This window comes from Pagrus pagrus, assembly GCF_965226575.1.
Source record: "Pagrus pagrus genome assembly, chromosome: 20".
NCBI classification, from domain to species: domain Eukaryota; kingdom Metazoa; phylum Chordata; class Actinopteri; order Spariformes; family Sparidae; genus Pagrus; species Pagrus pagrus.
The window spans coordinates 2,443,405-2,452,612 of NC_140207.1; the positions used below are offsets into that span (position 1 = coordinate 2,443,405).

Genomic DNA, 9,208 nt, shown 5'->3' on the forward strand with positions numbered 1-9,208 from the left:
ACGCCGCCTTCCCAACATCACAAGACTGATGTCGACCTATCAGAGCACATCACGCACGGCAGACGCAGCGAGACGAAACAAAGACGGTGTAAGAAGACAGAAACAGTTTGTCAGTTTAAAGTTTATTTTCCAACGTCAATAAAGTGTCAGTTTGTCATCAGTCTGTGAAAATACATTACATTATAAAGACGACACAGCCACTTTGCCGTTAGTGACGTCGTCTCCTAAATAAAACATTGTAGAGCTGCTCCTGTATATTAGCTTTTCACAGAAGTGCAGTTGCAATTGTGATTTTCATCTTGTTTATGACCTTTTCTGAGCCCAGTCGGCTCCATGTTGGTGTCGAGTGAGACGATGTAGTTCACTGAGCGCTTTAACACAAAACGACAGGAGATTTAACTTTAACGACAACAAACTGACACTTTATTGACTTGAAAAACACAACATGTGTAGTTCATTGTCTCTTTATTCACTTTTTGTGAAGTAAGGACCGATGAGGTCCAGCGGAGAGGGCGTGACTTCACCTCTCTCTGCCTGGGTTGGGGTTATTTTCTCACTTTGCTGCTGTGCTCAGAGGAGGAACTGATAATAATATTAATCATTTCATCACATGACCATGACTCCATATTGAGGTCACCGTGCTGAGAAAGTTCAGGCGACGTGGCTGAACGTAGGTGAGTTGAATGAACCTCGAAGCCGTGATTTTAGTTTCGTGTCCACCTCTGCTGCTCAGTGTGACAGGCCTGTCAATCAAACGACGGGGGCGGGACTGTCTCCTTTGTGTTTTGTCGATGATGCAGTTTGACAGCTAGTGTTTAGAGAGAGGCGAATGGAAATCTTTCATCACCTAAATATAAATACAGTCGGAGGCTGGATGAAGACCGCCGTGTGTTCAGATCTCAGTGCGACAGACTGAAGTAAGTCGGTTCGCTGCCAAACGTTTGTTGTTATAGCTCCAGTTCTGATCGGCCTCCATCTGTCGTGCATTAGGAGCGTTCGAATCCTCAGAGAGTGAATCGGCACTAAATTATCTGTTTGAGTTGTTAATGTGGTCGTATGCCGTCTGTATTAATCCTGCGTTGGAAACGTGCTGGATTTAATTTCTGCCGTCAGGGGCCCTCAATCAAAACAATGACAACTTAAGACGGTTCAGTGACGTCGTGACCTCGGGCACAAATGCTCCAGACGAGTAATGTTTTTTTAGTTTTATACAGCGACGGGAGACCAGCTGAACATTGTTGGAGAAATTTGGGATAATGTGAGTACACAAGTCAGCAGGATGGAACAAAATTCAAGTTGTCTTTTAATGCAGAAATGTTACATATTGTATTTGAATTGTAATGAAAGAGCTTTGTGCTTAAAACACAGCGCCAGGCTTTCAAGCCAACGTTTTCCTAGTGGGCAAACTGGTAATTACAGCGTCACGTGATGCACCGGGGCCCAAAACCACTTCACCCCTACCTTAGATTTTATTCCCACTCAGAATTTTGCTCTTACGTCTTTGTGGCTAACATGTGAAAGCAGCGACACCTCGTCCTGAACGGGCCTCATTAAATGGGCCTTTGTTGGACACAGCAGCCCATTTCTCGCCCTCACACTCTCTTTCTCACTTTCTCCGCACACGTCTTTGTTTCTCTGCCAGCGTCTTCCTCTCTGAACGCCGCCTCCCACATTGTTTTAGCTCAAGTCAGAAGATAAACCTTGCCGGTTCTTACAATCTGGGTCCTTTTGCTTCACTTTCACAAGCAGCGAACAGTATTTGCTAACATCTCTGTGAAACGGGAGCCTTTCGTGATGAAATGCGGGAGCTAATATCATGTTCAGTGCCCACATGCTGTTGTGTCATCGGATGCCTCATAGGACAGACAGTGAATGCATGAGACTGCAGAAGATAAATAAATAATTTATCACCATTATGCAACTGAATATTACAGAGGTGTTGCCATGCGAGCACAGAAACCAACACTTACCTTTGTACACTCGCATAAAGAGGCAAAGATGTTTATCTAGATGTTATTATTACGACTATTTCTGGTGTTTTAATATGTATTTGTTCAGGTATTTCTGTATCTGTAATAATGGCTCGTTCACTGTTTCATTTAGGAGCTTCTATAACTATTCTGTGTAGCATATTTATACTTTCTGTACATAAATACCATCGAAAAATATAGAGACAGAAACACAAAAGAGGGAAATTGATAATAGAGACGATTGTACAGACAATATGAATGTTGACAAGGGAAAGAAAATCTCTATTAAAAGTCATCATAAGCTGATAATTGTGCAAAAAGGCCATAAAAGAGAAGCAAAAAGAAGAAAAAGAAAATAAATGTGGAAATATGAAGACAAAAAACAAAATACAGAAGAAGGTTTATAAGCATTTTCATTGTGTTTTACATGTTTCTGTTTATCATCTATTCATATATTTTAAAAATACACAGTATGTATTAATTTTTGCACATTACTCACTATTTGTTCTGTGTATTTGTATTTATTTTATTTTTATCTCTTATTCTTCACTATTGCTTTTGTGTTTTCCTCGATGTTCTCGCTCATTTATGTCTCTTTACATATCCACGTTTATTTTCTTATTCTTGTGCAGATGAAGTTGTTTTAACGGCACTCTGATGACTCCATATCTGTGCCTCACTTAGGCTGAATAAATATAAATTAAAGGAGCATTTTGCTAAACTGATGAGGTAACGTGTGCTTAATTAAACATGCACCCACATCTTATAAGGTTTGCTATAGCCATCACTAATTTAATCATGATTATGGGTTTAACATTGTGTGAATGAGTATCAGCTGAATCTAAATAATGGATTAGTGGACAGAAAGTCGATTAATGGAGATTATGATCATCAATAAAACTTGTTTTTGCTGTTTTATTTGGTGTAACAAAGTGATAGTTATTTTGATGTATTTGTTTTACATTTTAAAGCCTCTTGAAGGAGATATTTCAGTCAGGTGTTTTGAGCTTTAACCCGGTGACAGGTGTGTTTCTTCCTCCACCTGCGTCTCCAACAACTTCACCAATCTTGTGCTCCACTTTGAATTTAGATGTGCGCCACTTTGTCGGTTTTCTCAGACTTATGTAACATTACTGCATTAATGTGGCGGATAAAAACACACCTGAGTGTTTCTGCTTGCTCCTCTTTTTCCCTACAAAGTGCTCACCTTGTCCAGGCAGCTCACTTTCTCCGTCGGGTAGACGATCTTCCCGCAGCGGGCGCACTGAGGGTTCATCCTCCAAACCTCCGCGGGGCTCACCGGCGGCGACAGTCCACTCGTTACCCCGAGGTGTAGTTAATGTAGTCCAGCCCGAGAGTCCCACAAGTCCCCGCTGAGCCAGCGACGCCGTGAACTGAAGCGAAAGAGGCTGAAAATGTGTCCGAGAGACGCCGTCTGTGCTCCCTCACTCCGCGGCTCACCGTCCGGTCTGAAGGCTGGATGATGCTGCGCTGGGACCGACCGCTCCGGCGGCTACAAGCTAGCAGCAGTTAGCTAGGAGGAAACCGGAAGTTCACCAGAGGAAAACAGGAAGTGGCTTTACGTGCTGTTAAAACATAGAAAAATTAAATAACATTAAATTACTAAAATAAAGTGACTAAGATAAAACACAACACAACACAATACAAAAGTGACTAAAATAAAATAAATAAATTAATAAAATAAATTAATAAAACGGCGGGAGTTAGCTAGGAGGAAACAGGAAGTTGACTAGAGGAAAACAGGAAGTGGCTTTACGTGCTGTTAAAACATAGAAAAATTAAATAACATCAAAATACTAAAATAAAGTGACTAAGATACAATACAATACATTACAATATAATACAAAAGTGACAAAAATAAAATAAATAAATAAATAAAATAAATTAATAAAACGGCGGGAGTTAGCTAGGAGGAAACAGGAAGTTGACAAGAGGAAAACAGGACTGAAATAAAATAAATAAACAAAGTTAGCGAGGAGGAAACAATAACAGTAATAACAATAACGCTTAAAAACTACTTGTTTGTCGTACAAAATATTAATATAAAATAATTTTGTATACATTTTTTTATTAACACAAGAAAATGTCAAAATTAAAAAAAGGCGTTTTCAATATTTGAGAGGATTTTTAGAAGCATTTTTATTGTCAACACGTAGATTCAGTGATACAGAAACAGAGTGCAAAAATATGCTTTTCTTCATTTTGTCTTTTCCACTCACCCACTTTAAACAACAATATTAATCAATGTCAGAGTTATAAATATCAAGACACGAAACAATGACATATGATTTAATCATTGTGTTCTGAGCAGGACAGTTACTCAGTGATACAAGATACTTGGTGCTCCCTCACTCACTGACCAACATACTTTATATACTGATACAGACAGACCCAACTGTCACTGACAAATATGACATAAAATCCAAATGTAGTATACAGCAACAGTATTTTGTGATGGAACATTCAGTAGCTGTCTGTTTATGCCTCCTCTCTACTGTGAAGTTAATAAAAAATACATTTTACTGTTATTGTGTGTGTGTTATGTGTTATGACATGACATTAAAGAGTGACCTGACACCAACTCTGACCATCAACAAGCAAATGGCTCCACCTGCTGGCTGATGAAGGTATAAAGTCATTGTTTTTAGATGCACTGAGGTAGATCATTTATGGTGATGGTAGCTGAAAAACTGAATGACACCTTACAGAAAATAATACAACAGCAAAAAAACACAAAAGTCAAGTAAATAACATGACAACAAACATCAAAAGTGTACAAAAATCAAACATGTAAATCATCATTGATCTGTAACAATAAAGACTACAAAGGTCATAAAAAGTGCTACAGCATTTAAGACATTTGGTCACAGGTGTGTTAAACAGACTAATCAGTAAAAATGAAACTCTTTACATTCAACATTTAAAAACTGTCCGTATCTACAGAAGGAAAACGAATAAAAGACTTTGGTGAGGAGAAATCAATGGTTGTGATGGGAGGGGAAACTCTTCTGTGGTAGTTTTAAATGAGGATCAATGATGATCAAGGAGGTCACTGGGTCGACATGTTCTGCCTGAATCACCTGTTCATTCAGCTTCAGAGCAGCCCAAGATGTTCACAGAGGAAGGGGTCGAGCTCACAGAGGAACTCAATCATCTCTGAACTGGCAGCGTCACCTTTCCTCCTCACTGTGTCGATAACAATTCGAGCTTTTTCTTCTCTGTTGTGCTCCACGTCCGCTGACTCCCTCTCAGCATCAGTCAGCACCTTTTTCTCAAACAGTTTGTCCAGCAGACTTTTGAGAACAGGTCCTGATATCCCCTCGATGAAGCTGCTCCGTATCTCAAACAGCCTCTTGTTTGGAGGCAGATTCAGAGCGCTCTGCCCACAGGACTTTTTTAGTCCGGCAGATGAAAGACAGACTCGTCTCTCCCAGACACTGTGTCTGTTGGTTTCTCTCAAAAACAGTTTAATATGTTTCAGGATTTTCTCCAAATCCACCTGGAATGATGGGATGTAGTTGTCATAGTTGTCCCAGTCAAATTCTGCTGTTGTTGGTTGAACCAGAACTGAGTCGTCTTCAGGACAAGTGGACAGTGTGTATTCCTGCTTTGGCAGCAGTTTACAGTGTGAGGATGTCTCTATGTAGAGCTCATCTCCAACTAAGCTCTTCCTGGTGCGCCGCACATTTCGGAGCACGGCGTTACCTGGTAGCATCAACACATTGAGGAGAGATTCAAGATCTTGATCATCCGGAGGCCTGTAGAACAGCAGAACCAGCGCTCGGACCGGGACAAGTGGTGATGCTTCATCTTTAACATTACCATAACCAGAAAACCCTGTGATGTTGATGATCACATGAGTTTCTGTTATCTGATGAGGGGGGATGAACTCGACGCTCTCATCCTTCACGTGAGCAACTGACAAGAATCCACATCCAGCTGTGGAGCGGATCTCACAGTGTGGGAGATGAAGCCGACACACAGACTGCTGCAGACATTTGATGTCAAACAGGGGTCCTGCAGGCTTCTTGTGATGTTGGGCCAGTAGCCTCCTGTCCCAAGAGACAATCCTGTAAACCACGTGTCCTTCTCCCTCCATGTGGAACACCAGGCCTGTCACACTGCACTGGTACAGGCCTGGGCAGGAGCACAGGAACCGGTAGGTTTCATCGTTCTCATCAACAGTGATATCAGGTGTAAACTCCTCAAAGCTGCTTGTTAACAGCAGGTCAGGTAAGCTCTCTGATGGTCTGAAGGTCTTGTTCTCTGCAGAGCTGATCTGACTCAGTGAGGGAACGCTGTGAGAACGAGGCAAACAGCTGGAGCCTCTTTGACTCCGACCAGGATCTGAGGACAGTTGGAGGTGAGGACGGGTTGGCTGGGTGTTTGTGACTGAGGACTTCACAGCTGTAACAGGTGCCTCCATTTTAACCAGGGGGTCACTGTCACCTGCTGACGTGCTTTCAGACTGCACAGACAGCAGCTCAGATCTATTTTCTCCACCTCCTGTATGAATGTAGTTGAACCTGAGACTATCATCATCATCTGTGTCCAGAGGATCTGAGATATGGTCTGATAACTCTTGAGAACTACAGCTGGAGCCTCTTCTGCTCTGGATGCAATCTGGGGCAGGTAGGAGGTGAGAACGGCCTGGTAGGGGGGCTCCAGCTGAGTTCTTCTGTAATATAATATATTGCTCCATTTCCTCCGGGGCACGGTGGTCACTCCCATGATTCCTTGTGAAAATATTTAAAGGGCGGAGTAAACGGTGGAGTAGACGGTGGAGTAAACAGCGGAGTAAATGGAAAGCTATGAGGGTGTTATTGCAGTGGCGCAGTAAGGTAAAGAAGGTGATCGGGGGAGTAGGTGGCAGCGCACACACCAAACGGATACGATCGTCTTCCGGGAGTTCATCTCCTATATTATGGAGCAACTGTGCGAGGTGCTTTACTTCAGGAGGAGGGGAGGATACAGTTTGATGTAACTCATCTTTAAAATATCCGGAGCGGGACATCTCTTGATTATATTTTCTGTTTCCAGTGTAAAAAAAGACGGGAAAGGAAGGAGCTCTGTACACGGGAGGCCTGGGGAACGCACAGAGGAACGATCCTAACATGGTTCCTCTTCTAGCAGGCAGCAGACCTTCAGAAGCTTTCAGCAGGTTGTTTAAAGGGACTTCCGCTCTCGTCTTCTTTCTCAGCGCTGAAAAACACAAAGCAGAAAATGTCACATTAATTTCACCGATGAACCAACTGTTTACCTCCAAATACTGTGATAGTACAGAGTCTGACAGTCCTTAAAGTATTAATAACATGTGCTCGGGTTAGATGAGATATGGACGCTGATTCTTGTCCATGTTCCCGTGTTCTTAGTTGTGGATCCACCAAAACTACGATTGACATCTTTTCCACTTTACACTGAAATATGAAACATCTGGATCAATCTGGAAATAAAGAAAATCATTGCATTTCTCATGAACAGTTTGACTGACGAGACGTTTTGTGGAACACTGTCAAATCTCGCTTGGACAACGTGAGTCAGCAGGTTTTACTTACTTGTGGAGTCCATGCCAGCTCGAGTCCACGCTGTCACTAAAGCAAAAGGAGGATGAACCAAATACTGAGATGTTCTGCAACTTTATGGGAGCGTTGGTGTTCACACTGCCAGCACAGGAGCTTTGGACCCGGGATGGAACGGGGCTAGCGGGTTAGCTTCAGTAGATATCTCTGCAACACAATACACAGATGACATAACATCAGATTGTTATTCAACTTGTTTAAATTTTAGTTATTTTTTCTCGTCGAAAAATCATCTGATTAATTTATTAACGGCAGTACATCAGCACTGGTCGTTTCTAACCGGCCTCGGCTAATGTGAGTTTTAATGTGAAGGTTTTGATGACCCTACACAGTCACTGTGGAGCGTGACGTCATTTCTGTAATATGCTGCATGCAGCAGAGGGCAAGCAAAATCAAATCCTGCAGGTTTAACACTAACTTGTGGAGTCCATGCCAGCTCCAGTGTACGCCGTCATTAAAGCAGATAAAATATTCTGACATGTTTCCAGAGGAACTACAACCAATATTCTCTCTCTTATTTAAATTAATTACCTGCTGTGATCTACTTGGATACAGGTGTTGCAAGAAGTGCAGAAAATATCCCAGACTCCTTTAACAAATCGTGCGATTTTAAGAGTTGTTGCGTCAAGAAGAGAAGCTTAATCAACTTTGTGTAACAGCTACATTTAATTCTAAATCATTGGTGACTTCTTGTAAATTCGGCATTAAATAAAATACATTAACATGTTTCTTTCCTTGTAAAAATTGACAGTTTGTCGCGGCATCGCCGTAAAAGCCTGCTTCCATGTCTGAAGTACGTCTTACCTGCCAACAGCTGATTGAATTCACTGTTCCAACTGATTTCAACATTTACACTAAAATAATCAAAGGATAAAACACACTGACGGTTAACATATCAAACTTTACATACAGTAAAACGTCGGTGGAGCAAGTCACCAGACTCCCTTGAAAAAACGCTACATTTTAAGACTCGTCGCGGCAGGAGAAATTGTGTAAAGTGTGTGCAGCGCTGTTTACGACACATTTAACTTTTTGGACAAAGATGTTGATTCGGCAAACTTTATACATGAAGTCATGTCTTTGTGTCCGTTTGTTCCAGTGTTGGATGTGTATATTTGCAGATAGAGCGAGGAAGAGAGATCCGATCACAAGAGGTCACACAGCTGCTACTGCCCGCAAAGACACGATTATAACTCGACCCCTGTATATACATGTACATATACATATACATATACATATATACTTCATATGTCTCCATTTTAACAACCTGTTCCTCCTGACTGACGTAAACGTCCATTCTGTGCGCTCGGCTCGCACTTCTTCACTTCCCACTTCCTGTTAATGCCCCACCTACTGCTGACACACCTGCACCAACAGGGCCGTAGCCAGGATTTTAGAAATACTGGGGTCATGTCCCAACACCGCCACCCATCCATCAGAACATGTTGAGGACTGTAGTATAAATATATGCATGTCTCTGCATTTTGACAGAACCAATGAACCATGAGGAAATACTATCAGCGCCAGCAAATAGATGAAAATTGGACTAAAATTTTGGCAGAAGACAAAGAAGAAGTTACAAATATGACCAATGTTGATTTAAATGTATTAAACTTATTTCTATGCTTAAAAGAACTT

General features: G+C 41.6%; 2 protein-coding genes across 5 annotated transcripts in view; both read right to left on the bottom strand.

Annotated features, from left to right (window-relative positions):
• LOC311249173 (uncharacterized protein) overlaps positions 1-3,502 on the bottom strand; it is a 76,438-nt gene extending 72,936 nt beyond the window's left edge. For both annotated transcript variants that reach the window (XM_084339996.1, XM_084339995.1), the window contains exon 1: positions 3,178-3,502. The gene's annotated coding sequence lies outside the window, so the exon portion shown is untranslated. The remainder of the gene's footprint in view (positions 1-3,177) is intronic.
• Positions 3,503-4,629: 1,127 nt separating this feature from the next.
• The window catches only part of LOC311249102 (uncharacterized protein), a 19,322-nt gene continuing 14,743 nt past the window's right edge, over positions 4,630-9,208 (bottom strand). Inside the window, exons 1-3 of one of the 3 annotated variants that reach the window (XM_084339847.1) lie at positions 8,838-8,918; positions 7,547-7,717; positions 4,630-7,193 (exon numbers count right to left, since the gene is read on the bottom strand). In XM_084339847.1, the coding sequence (XP_084195973.1) occupies positions 5,086-7,193; positions 7,547-7,559 (2,121 nt within the window). In that variant the 5' untranslated portion in view covers positions 7,560-7,717; positions 8,838-8,918 and the 3' untranslated portion in view covers positions 4,630-5,085. Of the gene's footprint in view, positions 7,194-7,546; positions 7,718-8,813; positions 8,919-9,208 lie in introns of those variants that run through there. The other 2 variants (XM_084339848.1, XM_084339849.1) reach the window with 2 other exon arrangements.